The sequence below is a fragment of the Hyposmocoma kahamanoa genome, unplaced genomic scaffold, assembly GCF_003589595.1.
Source record: "Hyposmocoma kahamanoa isolate Upper Pololo Valley unplaced genomic scaffold, ASM358959v1 66, whole genome shotgun sequence".
Lineage (NCBI taxonomy): Eukaryota > Metazoa > Arthropoda > Insecta > Lepidoptera > Cosmopterigidae > Hyposmocoma > Hyposmocoma kahamanoa.
In genome coordinates, this window is record NW_020653854.1 from 13634408 (window position 1) to 13653185 (window position 18778).

Genomic DNA, 18778 nt, shown 5'->3' on the forward strand with positions numbered 1-18778 from the left:
ATGTATTAGAAAAAAGTGCGCAAGAGTTGATTTAGATGTATACGTACTTATTGTATGTACTTCTTCTTAATGTTGTTATAGAAAGGGATCCCGCAGACAGGAACCCAGGAAATATTATTCATGGTCTTTACACGGTCAGAATGTGTCACGCTGTAGACGAAGAATGAAGAACAAGGACGCGAAATACTTGAATTCATGACCGCCTACTATCTGTGGAATCCCTAAGTAAGAGATTGTAGCCACATCCATCAGTCAGTACATTGATAAGAAACAATCTCGATATATTATGAGTTGAGTCAGTAAAGGCTGAATCGTTCCATCTGAGACTGATACGTTGCGGTTATTGACATTATAGCCAAGATTGTCCAAATAATAATAACAATAACGGACACTCTCAACTGCAATAATGGGTATTTTAAGAAGACTGATTAAAAAGGTTTGACACAAAAAGGTAAATAACAAAAGGACTTATAATTAAAATATTAAAAACTGACGTTAAACATTAAAGGTACTCTGTGTATTACTAAAATGCTAGGCTCAAATGACTATGTTAGTGTCATTTCTTATATCTCTATTTTCCAAAAAGTATCCAAAATATAAAGTACGAGTATATTTAGGTACAAAATGGATTTAAAAAAAAATTAAGTACGAACATAACTATTTCCCCTGAGTACTATATGTATAGTCATTATGAATTGCTTTTTCTACGTAATTGCAAAAACTTGTTAACTTAATGGTTGCAGATTAATTGTCCTTTTGCATGTAATGAGTTCGCGTTGCGGTCGTGTTGTACAACACCTATCGTTAGGCAAATTTAACAAAGTAAAATATTTTTCGTTTACTATTTCACATTAACTGCAGTTCGTGTCGTTTGAAAAAACGGAGATACGAAGCTTAGCGGAGATTGTTCTTTTTTGGTAGCCGAGTTAACCCACGCACCATAGGAAGAAGTTTATCCGTGATAATGCAGACGCGTCCGTAACGGTGAATGGATCAATGCACAGAAAAAAAGGATCGGGCACGGCGCGGGCGCGCGGTGATTGGTTGTCATTATGTGATTAGTTAATTATTAATATGAAAAGAGCAAGGCCGATGTGTGCATACTCGTGGTCGTTGGTTGTACATGGAAATACGTAAAGTCACACATCGTGTGAGGCCTCATTAAGATCATACTCTGTTACGACAAAAATGTCATATAGGTACTGCTGTCAGTTAGAAGATGAAATATATACTCTTGAGTTGGGTGTGTAAATGACACACTATGTAGCACATACGAATTAGATCAATGGATCGAATCAAACAAATGGACGTAAAAATGTACTCTCGTCGGTCACATCGCAATTTAACAACAATTTAAATTGTGGTCAATCAGTATCTCATCATCGGCCTATTGCAGTCCACTGCCTCATGTTAGTTCGTGACGTTTACTGAAAGGGAATGGTCATCTATACTGGTGTGGACTTGAGCATATGGGTGTTCTCGCCGACGCAACTGCCCGTCTTCCGTGGTCAGTGAATTCAGTTGTACTAATCGAGCCCGGACAGTATAGATTGCCATCGACCGGTCACCAGAGCCTCGTTGGTTACTGCAGCATGTACCACGTTCAGGTTAGGTTGATTGTAAGAACTTAGATGGTGGTTACCTCATATATCCCTCGTATATCTATTTTACATAAAAAAGCATCCGTTACTACACACGTTCTACGTTTTTAATATGTGATAAATTAATTATAGAATGAAAAGTACAAATTCAATGAACGAGGCCTGTAACCCCTACGATGAGGAAGGCCTTCGTTCCAGTTTTGAAGGGTAAGTGCTGGTGAAATTACAGCCTCATGCGACTTGTTAACCTTATGTCTCAAGGTGACGGTTACAGTGGCAGTGCCCCTCAGATGTTTGTGATTTATAGTGGCATTACAAACGTTTTGGACAGGCATGTCGCTTACCACCAGGCACACGACTTGTCACACGATATCATAAAAAAAACTAATTGGCCAGTCATCATCTCCAGATTTCTTAATAATGGTTACTTTCTTCTATTTCAATAAAATCGGAATGACTGTGAGGCATGATTTTGGAACAGGACTGTAGGTATCAAAAACATTCTTCAATAAGTTTATATTTCAGATTGTACGTTTAAACTCCTTGTGTTCTTCCTGTAAATGTAATAATCATTGTAATAGGTTTGATTTGAAATAAAGAACATAGGAACACTAATTTAGTTTGCAAAGAAACACCTGGAGGTACAACTAATTTAAGAAAGGTGATTTTCATTATATAAGTTTACCTGGGCATCGAACTGAGGACCTCGTATCCTGATTTCTAACACATAAGCCACCGAAGAAATATTATTAAATATTCTAAATCTGCTATGCATCATTCGCAGATTTATCATGTGGTGGCTTTGATCTTCTTACGCTTTGGATCAGTTATCTCGAGTGGAGGTGTCTGGATTCGATTCTTGAGTACTGAAAGTTTATTACAGTGTGAATTTGAGACTGAGAGCCTTTGTAATAAAGATTTGAGAATTTGATATCATACTGACGTAAGTGGAATACTCGGTGAATAATTTTAAAAGCAAAGAATATTGAAGTATTATTATCTCGTCAAGAAAATGTGAAGCAGTGGATACTTGCTGACAAACATTACAATACCATTAATTTAGCCATTGTAATAATTAGGTTCCATATAAAATTGTCGAATATAGAAAGAACGAATTCGAATTTGTAAACAGTGTTATAGACACATAAACGTTTCTCTACAGTCACACCGCCACGTGCATACGTTAGCGGGCTATATTTCACCATAAGCTGCGTCTGCGCATAAATCACAACGTTAATCCCATGCGCAGGAGTAAACTACAGGACACTGGTGCCCAAAATGTCATATCACAGGCTGTGCGAAGCCGCCTTTATATTGAAACCTCAAAGCGCTACATGCCTTCTGCGTGTTTTTGTCACACAGGCTGTACGTTTAGAAGGTCAGCTTTAAAAAACGTCGTCTTAACCTTTTTAATAAAGATATATTTGAATTTAAATACACACATTTGTATTATGCATTTATAGCCTCATCATACCCCCGTATCTGATTCGTAGCGGAGCGTAAGTCATTGTAATGATACATTTTATGCATCTCTTTTATTTGCTTTGTTCATTTGTTTTTATCCTCATTAATCTTTTCGTTTCTTTGTTCCTGTTTATCAAATTTGCAGGGCAGTTATGCGTCAATAGGCTTAATTATATTAATTGTTTCAAATAATTCTGGTTGGTAAATAATAAAACAGAACTTAAAATCATTGGATGAAATAATCCATCCTTAGGATTGTAGATAGATGATACTTTTGTTATTTAAAAAATGCTGTATGTGTACATATGTATAAGAAGATACTCACGAATTATTTTTTATGGTAGAATAAATGCGCATTTTGACCTCCAACTGTCCTCAAACTGGCGATGAGCTCGACGATGGAGCCTGCAGATCTAAATAATGCCTATTCACTCACACCTCGAAAATGCCCAAGCTTTCAAGTAATTGCTATGGGCATATTTATCTGATAAATTATTAATACTTTTAAAAATATTACGAGTGACAAAATTTTTTGTCTTTTAGTTGGAAATTTTAAATAAATAGCTCATGTCCTCATGTCATTCTCTCTTAGTGAATGTATTGTTTCTGTAAGCGTGGAAAGTGTGTCACATTTATAATTAGGATTGCGTGTTTTCCCTAGGCTCCCAACAAATTGTTGGAAAGCTAATACTTATTACCGTAGAATAAATAGAGGTGTAGCGGTTTTTTGAATGACTAATAATTTTATATTATTATCCATAAAATGTTTTCAATATGAAATCAACTCTTATGCAACCCTTATTTAAAATCCTTAGCATGATTTTACAATGCTCCTACGCAATTATTTTGTTTGGTCATTGGAAAAAACCGACTTAACGTAATACAAATCGTCACCTTACTTTCTGAAACTCGTATCATAGAGCACAAAGTTACTGAAATTTAAAAATGGACTGTATATATAGATTTTGCAGACTGATTTCACATCACATTTCCTTCATATTCAAACACTGGCTTTTTCCTATTCTTAAAGTAATGCATCCAAATTAATACTCTTAATAAGAAATTTAAAATAAAAGAAAGTTTTGCCATCTCCTGAATAACCACTCTTTATAAGATACGAGTTTGAGAAAGTAAGGCATCGTATATATATAATACAGTGTGAACGTACTTTTTAAATGTCGTCAGGAAGATTAAAAACGAAGTTTAATAACAAAACTTATTCGGAGATACGAATTACTTATCATATTTTTATTGTCTAATTCCAATATTTCATTTCATATTTGTAAATTTATGTATGTATAAACATTTAATATATCTTTGCATATCTACCTATGTTTTTCTATCGGTTGTCCACTGAAGACCTTTGTTCTCACTGCCTTGGGTTAGTTGAAAAAGATGATTAACAGATAAATCCACCTTTGCTGATTTTTTATATAATTATTATATCTTTTGTATTTGTTTGGTGGAATAATGAATATACACAGATGAGGCGGGAAAGTGGACCATTCGGACAAGTGGACCGATCGGGAAAGTAGGCCGATTGTACCGATTGTACCGGGCTTATTATTATATCGATCGTATACACTATAATGCTTGTCATTGTGGTGGTAAAGTACTCTCCGATTGTTGCCCAGGGATAACCCAGACGTACAAGAAAGGCATGGGTACGTCATTCCGGGAGGTTCTTTATATACATCAATTAATATGTTATTTGATTTCAATTGCTAATAATACGTACGGACAATGGCATATCAGACTGCACATTTTTGTTCGAAAATCGCCTACGTTGCAACGGAACAAGATACGTCGATGTAGCATGATGTACTGGCTTGTGTGTGACCGACTCGACTCCAGAAATCAAACATCTTACTTACACTATTATTTTCGTATTTATTAGATGTGCAATGTTCTTTCGCAAATGAAATAATTAGGTTAATTAATACTCGGGAGACATAAATAGCCTTTATGTAAATGTGTCAATGGAAATGAATTCTTTTAGTTAATTAAAAACCATTTTGCTGTTGCTACATTAGTTTCTGTGTAGTTGTAAACGGAGCTTTCCCGAGATTAGTCTCTTGTTTGTAGTTTTTAATATCATTTGCTTAAAATGGAGTAAGTACCACTAGGTCAAAGCTAGAAAAAAGCTAAACTTGAACTATCTTTAGTCAAATATTCGATTAGTAGTGTTTCAAATCGATTTTTGTGTTTTAATATTTTTTTTATTATAGCTAGAATAGAAGAAAAATAAGTATTATTTACATTTTTTGTGATTCAGAGAAAAAAATGAAGTTATCAAAGTGTATGGCGATGTGTGCTTGAGGAAAGAAAGGAGGAAAAGACAAAAGCTGCTCTTAATAGAATTATTCCTGGATTATGCTCAGAATTCCACTCTTCACGGTCTTCGTTACATCGCTGAGAGAGGACTTAATTTCTTTGAAAAGTATTATCAACATTTTTTTATTATCTTTGATATAAAATATGATATTAAAAGTTACATTTTATTATCATACAATAGGTTTGAATGTATTATTTTCTATGATTGTTGAGTCGAAGCGGGCCAACCCTTCAAAGAGTTATTGGGCGTTCGTTTGTATGCAATAGCATCATGTTTACCGAAAAACAATTCCTTGATGAAAGACGAATAGATTTCATTTTAGAGTTCAAGTTCAAAATTAATATCCTAATTACATCATTATTTATTGGGATCTAAATAATTTCATTGAATGTTGACATGGTAATATAATAACGATAATTTTTCAGGGCGTTTTGGTTTGTGACATTTATTTTAAGTTGCGTTCTTTGTTTTTTTCTAATTAACAATGTTTGGGTGAAGTGGAAGACTAGTCCAGTAATAGTCAGTTTCAGTGAAGAAGTTATATCTGTTGCAAAGGTAATTTACCGATATTTTTATACGTTATTCAGTATTTGAGCCGATAACCGCTTCTGGGCCTCCAAACTTTTTTGTCATCATCTTTATCTAAAGATAATAAATAATCTTAGATTTCAATTTTTCTTCAACTTTTCATTTTATTAACGCAAAGCCAAATCTTCAGTACGAAATTCAAATTTAAGGCAAATTGCCAGATCTTGAGTTAACGTCTCGTGTTTGGTAGTATGGCAAGACGCGCGAGCCGTCCCGGAGGGCGAAAAATTTTACTACTCCTAAAGATAATAAACGTCAAAGGTTTTTGACATTTGTTATCACTGACAATTAATTCCATGACACATTAAAAATATTTTCTTCCTTGTACGATGGTTAGTTCAACTACAAAATAATAAAGTTTTTTGAAATATAACAATAGAAGATACGGTTAAAGGAGCCTAAGATAAGCGCTACCATAGAATAGATTTATTTAACCCATCGTATGTCCTAGAGTGTCCTATATATTGTTTTTAAACGGTGTTTGATATCTAAGTTGCGCGGTAGAGACACCATGTGTCTTTAGGAAGGATGACGGGTTAACAAAAAACGAAAATTTATTATTTACATATATATTTATTTTATTTTTACTAGTAAAGCGTGTTTAATTTATGTTCTAATATTTTTATATATTTTTTAGAAAAAATGTATATATTTTATATACTATTTTTAGATATTTTTTTTTGAATAATAAGTAACACAATTTTAGTCAGAATTTATTCCAAATTTATTCATTATTTATGAATTTATTTATTATTACATACTACATCACTTCATTCGAATTAAACGTGTTCCCTGTCACATTATTTCAAAAAATTTTTCTTTAACATCATAATAATATTATTTAGCGCGTTGCTAAATATTATGATTCTAATTTCTGTTACATAGAAATAGAGATAGACTTACTTTTGACCATTATCTCATCTGAGGAATAGTGAAATAGGTATAGTTTTTAAACTTGGTAACAATTCAATATTAAATTGCATTTAATACCAATTATATTAATTTCACATGTAAAATGTTTTAACATAGTTATGTCATAAGCATTATTTCATTTTAGTTTTTGTTAAATACAAATTTTAAGGGACTTGGATGCGTTTCAGGTGCCTTTTCCATCGGTAACCATTTGTCCAGAAATAAAAGTTATCAGCAGTAAGTTCAACTATACGGATGTGTTAGCCAGAATATTCGTAGAAAATGCGTAAGTTTTAGAATTAATGTAGTGCTGTAATTTTTTCAAGGCATTTAAGTATATTTTTTTACGTTTTTAGTAAGTATGTACAAATAAATGTGCTTGCGTTATTAATTATAAATAAAAAAAATTGTAAATTTATTTTGGTACAAAGGTCATTACAATATGTATTAATACAGAAAATAAATTAACTATACTATACATAACGAGTACCGAATATTACACTTTAATATCAATAACATGGCTTAACACTAAAAGCTCATTGCTTGGTGCTTAAACAACTTTCTACATAAAACTAAAGAAAAAACCTTATTCACTGGGATCACAGGCTTCGCAAGCAGAAGAAGAAGCCCACTAGACCACTAAGCTGTGTCATTACTACTAAATAGTTTATAGTGGATACTTACCTTAAATCTGTTGAATGAGATACCAAAAATATCCGTGCCACAAAATGTATTATTGTATGAAGATGTTGAAATAAAAATCTACCGAGTATAAGATCTGTGTGATTGTATGGACAAGCTTTCTGAGAAGGCCCGTAGTTACACGAGCTACGGTACGGGCGTGGGAAAAGTATCGCTCGTGCCAGCGCGGGCTTGCATGATGGGCCTGTAACGCGAGGACACCTGTACAAACCGGCGCGACGCGGCGCGGCCCCTGCAACCACGGGCCGTAAGAAACCGAAGTTTCACGGGTCAAGGTCGTTTTGATTCAGAATAACTTCTAAAAAAATTGTAATAATAATGCATAATGCAATGACATTAACGATCCAGTTGCAAACTGTGAGAACAAAATTTGAGAGTAAAAAACTAAACTGCAAACATAACTCCAACGTTTAAAGAGTTTATTTTATTTCAGTACTGATGAAGAAATACACACTTTAAAGGACATAAGCTTGGTTTGTGGTGAAGTAGAAGAAATAGAGATGATAGTTGGTAACACTTTTAGTTACTCAATCTTCACCAATTCATCACTAGTGCAGAATTTTCTTAAAGTAAGTGAATTAAACGATGTCTGGCGTAGGTACTTTTCTTTGGTCACGTACAAAACTTGTCAAATGATTAACGATTGACATGCCATTAGCCAACATACTGGAAATCTTTTTCGAACTTCAAAAAAGTTTCAAATTTAGTTACGTACGTACTAGCAAACTTACCAAAACGCAGTATTTCAGAACTTTGTTCATTATAAATTGAATTTATAGTGAAAGAAACATGAATGTTTTTGATTAGCACTTAAGGAAATGTGTACCCTATTACTTACCAAAATTTTTACAGGTAGCTCCAGACGTGGAAGATGTATTCGCTTATTGCATGTGGCGCGGGCAATATGTGGATTGTCGAAATATATTTAAAGTTGCTGTAACATTAGAAGGAGTGTGCTATAATTTCAACGCACTAGCGGCTAGTGAAATGTTTACTGACAGGTAATAATAATATTTGTTTTCACCAACCAACCAAAGGAATAAAACATCTATAGTTTTGGGAAGACTGGGCGTTGAAGCCAATTTTGTCAATAAAGAGCTCTGTATGTATTTTTATTAATTAATCAAAACGTTTATAAATTGGTTGTTTTTTGTCATCTTGTGTACTTTGTATTTACGTTGTATGTATTTAAGTCCTTTCTTCCCCGAAGTATCGATATATTTTTCCAACAACAGAATTCTAGTTCCTAGAAAGAGCTGTTGAATACAAATAATAATACTTGTTGTCCCTATTGTTCTTTGTAGAACAGGCGTTACTCTGAATCATCTTCTCAGTAGCCTCAAATAAAATTAGATTTTAAAGAAACCCTTTAGACTACCTTGCAAAAAGCTGTAATTTTATGATAATTGATACACACAGATACATGCGTACAAGAAAAATGTAGTTTACAAGAATGTATTACAGTATACATTATATAAGATCGTATGTACATTTCACTAATACATGCTTTGCGAATATTATACACGTTTCTTTTTTAAATTTTGATATAGCATGCGTTCAAAGTTAAATTTATATAAGTAACAAAACATTACCCAAATTTTACATTTTGTGTTATCAAATAAAAAATAATCAGTATTGTAGCAGTATTGAATAACAAACAAATGATGCAATTACGTTTCCGGTAATTTATTAAATAATTTGGGCGCAAAATGAATGCCCTATAGTATTGCAAAATTTCAAGTTATTGGGCCGTATTTCTTCTTTGTTTCTTGTGTCTCTAGGATATCTAGTTTTCACTAAATTAAACCTGCCTAGATTTTGTACACAGTACACAGGTCTCATAAATGTACATTGTACAATATCTTCAGTTTTTTAAAGTAAGGTACGCAACTCTCTCGTTGACCCACATCAAATGTGGCCGTGACACACCTGTATTTACTTGATTTTGATCCGTAAGTGTGTTTAAGACCAGCCAACACGCTGAGAAAGGAATTGCATAGTAATAACAATAATTGTGACAAACAACAAACTTATTACCTCAGGTATCAATCTACGGAGTTCCTCTCATACTCTTATAAGTATCAGATCAATGAAATTAACTCCAGGTAACTGCCTAGAACATCCGGATTTGAAACGATTTAGAAAAATTAATTTCCTAAATAGTCACTACATACCTCCAATCGAATCCAGGACCTCCTCATCTAGTGCTCACAACATTAATTGCTGTGCCACCGAGATCGTTATATATACCTAACTTATAACATAACAACTGTAAATTGTAATGTAATGTATGGTGATCTCAAAAGCGGATTCTATTTTTCAGAATGCAAAAGGATTACCCAATCCTGAATACTACAGAAATCAGTAGGAATTGGACGGTCACAGAAGGATATACTAATACTGATGAACACCCATATCCAAGACGAGGAAGGGTATGTTTTATTCTTTAATCGGCTCCATTGTAAGACATTTGCTATACATATACTATTGTTTAATGTGAAGATGACGTGTGTGACATTTTGATCGTTATAGGAAAATGGACCGTCTCCGGATTTAGTGGTAGGATTGAAGGAAGATAAGAGGTTTAGCGGAAGTGCATGTAACAGCATGAGAAACGGTTTCAAGGTATGTGTAGGTATATCTAGTTTGCAGATATTTGACAATAATAACCGGCACATATTGGTGTTTAAATTCATAGATATTCGTGCAAACCCCTGAAGACTTACCACAGAGTTCGCATTATTATTACGCAGCTTTGCAAAAGCAAGTTTCATCGGTTGCAGTCAAATTTAACATGTTAAACACATCTGAAACATTACGAGGATACGACCCAGAGGTGTAAGTAATATTTTTTGTCAATTCATAAATTTATGAGTAAAGCAGTTGAATTTGTAAATGTTTCAAGTCTTCTTTTAATTTGAATTAATTGATACGCTTTTCAGGAGACAGTGCTATTTTCCAGAGGACTACAAGCTTGACTATTTTAAAGTGTACACTCCGAGCAATTGTCGTTTGGAATGTCAATCCAAGTACACGTTTAAAAAGTGTGGATGTGTATGGTTCAATATGCCCCGTAAGTCTCCGTGATGCTTGATTTTAAGGAGTTTTGACAAAAATCCTTTTACGTATTTGTGTCATCATCATATATATTTGGATTGGCGGTTTCATCAACATTAGATTATGAAAACGAAAAAAATGTAAAATGTAAAAAAAAGAAGTCATATTATCGGTTTCACTAATGATGTAAATTCATTGTATTTTTAGAAATATTTTACGAGAGTTATTAATTATTAATATGTGAATCGTGACAACTTTTGCATTTCATGTAAAAGTACGGACCACCACTATAATTCTAAAGAAATATTTGAATCCAACCACTGTGATAATACTTACGATAAAAATTTTACAGTTCAAAGGGTAAAAAGCCCTACGTGCTGTTGAATACTCGATAAGAAAAACTAATTCATTTTCCCTGTTTGCATAGATCGTAAAGGCACACCAATTTGCACAGGAAGATTGGGGTCATGTGTTAGTGAGGCTCAAGGTAAGGCAATGATATATATTTTGAAATTATGAATAGATTTTCTCACCACGTATTCGCTTCTAATTTGCAAAATTTTTTTCTTAGATATCAAGCGGCCTACATAATAATAACAATAATAATCATTTCTTCTCTCCCATTCACATACAATTTTAAAAATACATTCACGTGAGAACTTAACGGGGGACTGGTGCCCAAATTAAGTAGACCCTGTGTCTTGGGACGCCAAGTATCCGACTCAGAATCATATTTACATACATACATTACGTCTGGCGACCCGTGGTCTTCACTCAAGAACTCGTTTCCCCCATCGGTTGTCGATTCTTCGATAGATATGGCCAGCCCACTGTCACTTCGGTTTGCTGTTTTTGTGTTATTAACCTCAAAAATTACAAAAAATCGAAAAATCGTTTTTGCAACGTTTTTCAATATTCTGATTCTGACAAAAAAGCCAATAAAACAAAAAAAACAATGTTTTTATGATACCAAGTGAAGGACGAACAAGGGCCTGGTGTTAAGTGATACGCCTGTCTATAGCAGTAGCAGTGCCACTCAAACTCTGTTTAAATCACAAAGATCTGAGGGACACTGCCTCTGAGCGTGTCACTCTGAGACATAAGTCGAGAAGTCCTATATGCTTGTAACGTTACTAGCACTCGTACCCGTCAAAACCGGAACGCAGATATGTTCTCTTTACCGCTTGGCGGCAGTAATAGATAAGTTCCAGTACCTATCTGGAAAATACGGAGGGTGCTTTACGTGCAATCGGGGCGGTTCACCTAAGGCACTAGCCTTACAGAGAACCGAATGAAGTCCGAGTAAACGGGCTGTTCTGGGGTTAGGACCTCTCACATACCCTAAGGGTCGGTAGAGAAGGTCACTATAATCAAAACTAATGTAGAAAGATATGGGGTTGCTTCATATTCATGTTCGCCCAAAGTACTACTTGCCTTTTGAGAAACAAATGAAGTCCTTGATAACGGTCTGTTACAATCTTGTCCACTGGCTGAATTGAGGTCCGGACCAAGACTTATAAAAACCCTGTGCTTGCACAGGTTATAGTACCCTTCTCGTATACCCAAGAGGTTGGTAGGGAGGGTCACCATATACAAAACTTATGTAGTAATTATACGAAATTGTTCACTTCATGCCGACGTACGCTGATGATAGCAGTTCAGCATGAACCGGACGCTCTGTGTAAATATATATTTCAATATTTGTATACAAAATTACTCAAACGACGAAGTTGATTAATTTTGTATAGTTTTGGATATTTGGACCTTTTAGCACAAAAGTACGTAACTTATAATTTTAATGGAAATAAGTGATTTGCATAGTTCCATTCAGAAGTTGACGTTCTGTGTAGTTTCCGTCGAATCGTATTACTGGGTTTTAATTTTACCTTATTTGTAGATGAATTGGCAATGGGGGCATTGGAAGCCGATCTCGGGCTTCCCGATAATGGTAAAGCCTGTCGCTGTCTTCCATCTTGCTATAGTATCCAATACGATGCTGAAATATTAAAGACTAGTTTTGACGTGCAAAACTACTTTAAACATTTAGAGGTTATAATGAATGACTCCTTTCCATGGATAAACGAGTGAGTATTTTCTATCATGAGATTGTTGTGTTTTTTTAATGGCTATTAGAATAAAAGGCAATCTTCATATAATAACATAAATAAAATAATCTTTTCATCCTCTCTTACAAAAAATTATAGTAAATTAATTTAGCAAATTGTAAAAGTAAGTAGTTGATCGGTATCAGATAATAAAGTGCTTTAATCAATTTTTACCGCTGATATACTGTACCTACATAATTTATGTAAAACAGAGTTGAATCTATACGCAATACACTTCGCGGAATGGGGACCTGGTGAACTGTACAGTAATACAGGCATTATTATTTTATTTTTTAAATTTATTTATTAGTTTTATCTTATAGGGTACAAACAGCTCATACTATGACATAATAGAAACTAAAATAATATTGATATTTTAGACATTAGTTGTTTTAGTAAAAGTAACATTGATATATAGGTCCCCACCGATAGAAATTAAGTTATCTAAAAACGCATTGGTTACACAGTTCGTTTAGAGAAATAATTTATGCCTATCTCAGACACCGGTCTCTCTCAAATAAGGTTTAATGTTAAAGCTCAAAAGTCACTAAGCAATTTACCTTGTAAGTTGAAAGAATATAAATAAATAATAATCATTTTGGATATCTATTGCAGACTCTCGCCTCTCTCAGGGCCTAAAAGATTAATTTTGAATTTTTTAGTGGAAAAGGCGATACTGCCAGCAATTATTTAATTTGTTAGTAAATTTGGTACCGTTGGTTTGTGTGTATTATAAATGGAGTTTTAATGCAGAGCTTGTGGCAGCCTCTGGCTGACGATTCAATTGCCGTTTTTTAATGTTGTAGTCTCTCCTTTTGATTGTCATAATTAGCTCACATAGTCAAGCTCAAATTGCGTTCTGTACTTAAGTTGACAGTAGCATACACCGCACCACTTTAGTAATATTTGATGTTTAACGTTGTGGTCACAGGCTCAAAAATTTGTAATTTTTCTTATAATATCTGCGTAGGTAACATAGAAATTATGTTATTTATATTTTCCAGCATTTTTGTCTATTATTAACAATGATGCATATTTTTTCTATACTGATAAAATCAAGGTCAGAAATAAATAAAAGCATTTCTCCGTTTTATGTATGTTCTATTGGATCGTATGTCTTTGTGCGATCTTTATAGGTAGTCCTATTTTAACAATTATCTTTACCATGTATGACGAGCAGAATATAAGAGAGAACGATTTATCTTGGTTCCCATTAATAAATAAATCACAAAAGATTTTCTTTCAGTTATGAACATTCAAGAATTGAAATGTACTTCAAAGAACCAAGATTTGTGTCGATGCGGCGTTCAGAATTGTTTGGATTAACAGATTTCTTGGCCAATGTTGGTGGTCTACTTGGTCTTTTCCTGGGTTTCTCTTTACTAAGTCTTGTGGAAATTGTCTACTTTGTCACTTTGCGGTAAGTTGCAATTAATGAAATAAGTAACTACATTTTTCGTGTACATATATAATAGAAACAAAAACTTGCTTGAGTACGAATGTTTACATGTTATGATTTTTAATGACAATGACGCAATCACCGTCCCTACCTGGTCTCAAACTATCAAAAGCTCTGTTCTATGAGTACAACAGCAATGAATTGAATTTTAAATAACAGCAGAACACCTTGTGAAAGGTTCGTCCAGGGAAGTACTGCCACCTTACCTATTTCTGGCGCCAAGCAGTAATGTCAGCATTAATGTGTTCCGGTTTTGAAGGGTAAGGGTGCTGGTGGAATAATAGGCACTTGGGACTTGTCAACTTATATCTTAGAGTGACTTGATATTATAAAAAAAAATTAAGTTAAGTCCGGGCACTACCGACACCAGCCAGACTAAAACCGATTTAGAATTTTTATTTTTAGATTAGGAATCGAATCCGGGATCTCCTCAGCAGTGCCCACAATGCTAATATGTTGGGTCACAGATGTCATTCTGACTAATCGTGTCGATTAAGATTTCTGAATTCATGCTTTTACTAAATTATTTGGATATATACCTATAAATATTTTTATTTGGTAAAACATTGCCTTTAACAAAAATTTTTTTTCCAGATTGTGCTGCATTCTTAAACGTGATTTAAGACAAGAAAAACTAAATAGTGAGATCAAAGATGAAAAACTTTCTTAAGCATTTCATAAAATATTTACGTAATTAAGATATTTATAATTTTTATTCCTAGATTTACTTTTTAACACTTAATGCACTTGAAATTATTTAAATGAATTGATATACTAAACTTACCTATTTAAATGTTAATAAAATTATTTTTCATCAGCTGCGTGTGCGCATAAATCACAGCTTTAATTCCATGTGCAAGAGTAAAGGCAGGATAGTGGTGTCCAAAATTATAAAACGTTTTGTTCGAACACTCACAGAAGAGCTTGGACATAATGTTACAAATCAAAAATAGAGTTGTTATTTATTCTTTTTCTTATCGTATCGATGGCATACATTATAATATTGTGGCGCAGAAGTTATTGCCGTTACCGGCGTCACTAGTAGTAGCCGTGTCATGTTTGCCATCGTGATGAAAGGATTTGCCAATGGGCGTAAGGTATTTGCCGATTGTTGCCCAAGATTTGCCCAAGATAGCGTCATTGCGAGAAGGGTCCTTTCGTGCACCGAATTGGTATGGTAGCCCAGTTCTGTCAGAAAGCACCCTGAAAGCCTTGTTATACAGAATATTCATAGCGCTACATGCCCTCCGTGTGTAACTTGATTCACAGGCTGCACGTGTAGAAAGACTTTTAAAAAGCTTTGAAAATATTCGTCTTAACCTCTTTAATAAAGATATAAGTATATGAATAAATTAGCTCTCCATGCTCCCATTGATTTGTAGCGAAGCGTAAGTTAGTGAAATAAGTAAATAAAAATAAAAATAAAAATTTCATGCATCATCTTTCTTTTACTCTCGTTCATATGTTTTTATCACCGTTTCCTATTTCCTGCTTTGTTTTTGTTTATCCAATTTCAAGGGCAGTTCTACATCAATAGAATTATACTTTTAAATAATTTTAGTTGGGAAATGATGATTTAGAAACTAAAGTAGGTACTGACGAATATTTCACGGCTTTCAAAAAAATGGACAGACAGGGACAGTATGGGGAAATCAGAAAGTATAGGAGATACAGGAAAACTGTCTTAAGAACCATTTAGTATTTATTGTGAAAACAATTTTGGCATAGGAATTTTTTTTGTTCAAGTGTCAGTTGTTCATAAAAATGAATAAAATTGATTAAATTTTTATATCATCCTTACATGAAACCGAGTAGATCTCTTCTTCTGCGGTGTGCCAGTGCTAGTGACGTTTCTGGGCACCGGCGTGGCGCTAGTGCCCTTGTCAGCTGAGGATTTCTCTTTCTTTTCCTCTTCTTCTTCTTCTTTTCTACCGTGACCCAGTTTTCTTGGGCTACGGAGGCAGCCTCTGCTGCTGGGGAGGCATCCCAGCTTGCACTGGTCCAGGCACTGGCTTTCCTTGGCCACTGTTCGGCTTGGACACCACTGCGGGCACCACTGACTCTCGGGCTGGTCGGTTTGGAGGCTTGGGCTTCGCCGGCGGTTTCACGGGCCGTTTGGAGGCTTGGGCTTCGCCGGCGGTTTCACGGGCCGTCTACCGATGGAGAGAGGACCATGGTTGGCCTAGCCTCATCCGCATCGGCTGTTCAGCCGCCAGAGGGGGGCGATGGACTACCAGAGGAATCCTCGATCGCCTCAAGATGGGCGTGCACCATTGTGCCAACCGATATGATTGTCGAGCGCTTCAGATCGTCCAGCATGTCCCCATCCAATAATGGCGGTCGAAGTGATGCTTTCGCGGAGGTCTCCAGCATAGAAGCTCGCATGGTGACCCGCATGTCTTGGAACTCGCGCATGTGCGCGGCAAAGTCGGCTTTGAGATTTTCGACCTCCTTCTTGAGCCGACCGTTGTCTGCTCTGACACGACGTGCCTCCTCCGACTCCGTCCGCGTTGCCAAGGCTTCTACGGCCTCTTACAAGGCAGTCGCTGCTTCCTTTAGTCTTTTGACAAAGGTTCCCTTCAGTGAACAGGTTTTTTGGGCAACCTCAAAGATAGCGGCCACCTTCCTGCCAGCGTGGGCCCACATCTCTTCCACGGAAAACGTCGTTGGGTTTTGAGAACTGGAGTCATCTTTCGATAGGCCCCGCAACGCAGTTCTCGCTAAATGGGTTGTTCCGCCATTTTCTCCCTGCGGAGAAGAGCCGTAGCCACGCGAAGGTTGACAGCTGGGTTGGCGCTCTTGCCAATCTTGCCAGTATGGCCCCTTCCTCGGCGTACCGTGCTTACTTTCGCGGGAGTGCTTGCCTTTTTGGTAAGGCTGCCCTTCCGCGGCATCGTCAGCGTCCTCTTACGGGTCGTAACGCTGTTCTGCTACCTTCGTCATTAGCGATGACAGACGCTTCCTTAGCGCCCATCACCACTATCTGTTCGTCACCGGTATCGTTAGCAAGTTCCGAGTCCATTTGTCGTATGCGTTCGTCGTGTTTACGAGGATCGACTTCCAGTCGACCCACGAAGCTGTTTTTACCCCAAGAGTACGAGGGGCTGCTACCCGTACAAGCGGATGGGCGGGATTCCGCCTTTCGTGGACCCGCCTGGGGACCATTTTCAAAACGAGCCTTTTCCATGATTGCTTTGGAAGGGGGTGAGCTCCCTACTGGGGGCGCCCTATCGACTGGATACTCTCCAGCCATCCATCCCGTCGCCGGGCGCCAGAACTTAGGATTGAGGTAATTTTTATAGAGGTTTTCTTCCTCGCGGCCCTCGTCTCAATGAGAAGGACCCCCGAACCCACTCAATGTGGAATTACGGGCTGGCCGGAGCCGGTCTTGTGACCAAACACCGCCTACCGTCTCGGTTACGAACCTACGCTATCTTCCCCCCTCCCAGTGCTGGTTTGGGTCCGCGCCAGCTGAAGCCGGTAGCTCCCATATCTGGGGAGCCGTTCCTCTATCCGCCACCTGGGGACGCGTCCGATGGCAGACCAGCAACTGCGCACGGATTTTCTTTTAAATCTAACTTAACTTAACCGAACCTAATCGTGTCTGCGATAAACATCCAACATATCCTGAAAGAACAACGGTTTCGTTATAATTCGGTTTTCAGGGTAATGAAAATTCGAACAAACATTATTTCGAAACAAATAAATTCGAGTTTGTGATAGGTTACTCGTTCTTCGTCCGACATGCCTCCGAAACAAATACTGTCAAAGCTTCATACTTGGCATTGTATTTTAAAATGGTCGAGTTTTACTTATTTGACAGTAATTGTTTTGCACGGATGTCGGTACGAATAACGAGCGTACAGGGCCTGAATGCTAATCAAGAACAACCGCTCTATCAATTGAGCTACAGCTTCCTGCAATTCCCGATTGTGTCTGTACGTGTGCTAACGACGGCTGATCCTGATGTAGAAACAACAGGCGCGACAGCTCGAAAACAGCCGAGTCGACGGCGAATCAGCTTAATGCGACAAATGTGGTTAAACATGATCGCGTGAAGACGATTTTACGTTCATATGTTTGGTGACTCCCCGATAAAGAAAATCAATAATATATCATTTGATTTCAGTAGGTAATAATACATACTTACTCCAGAACTTATACTTTTATTTACTCATTGGTTGCACGTGTAATGTCCTTTTCCCTAATTAAATAATTAAATTAATTAATAGTCAGGAGACATGAACAGCCTTTATGTAAGCGTGTTAACAGAATAAAATTCTATTAGTCTAATTAAAACCGTTTTGGTATTGCTACGTCACTTTCTATGTAGTTTCGAATGAAGCTTTCGCGGGATTAGTCCCTTGTTTGTTGTTGTGAATATTATTTGCCAAAAATGGAGTAAGTACCATGACTTTAAAGCTACAAAGAAGCTTCGATTAACAGTGTATCGATTTTTGCCCTTTCATTTGATTTTTTTTTATTATAGCTAGAGTAGAAACTTAAAAATAAAAAAGTATTATCTACATTTCTTGTTATTTAGAGAAAAGAACGA

At 36.1% G+C, this 18778-nt stretch overlaps 1 protein-coding gene across 1 annotated transcript; it reads left to right on the forward strand.

The window, feature by feature from the left end:
• The first annotated feature begins 1734 nt into the window (after window positions 1-1734).
• On the forward strand, window positions 1735-14893 carry LOC113231905 (pickpocket protein 28). Its single transcript, XM_026466446.1, has 12 exons — window positions 1735-1808; window positions 8036-8171; window positions 8455-8603; window positions 9645-9707; window positions 9926-10034; window positions 10135-10227; window positions 10301-10440; window positions 10545-10675; window positions 11087-11146; window positions 12557-12743; window positions 14011-14184; window positions 14818-14893. The coding sequence occupies exons 1-12, from the start codon at window positions 1735-1737 to the stop codon at window positions 14891-14893; spliced, it is 1392 nt and encodes a 463-aa protein (XP_026322231.1).
• Window positions 14894-18778: the final 3885 nt, after the last annotated feature.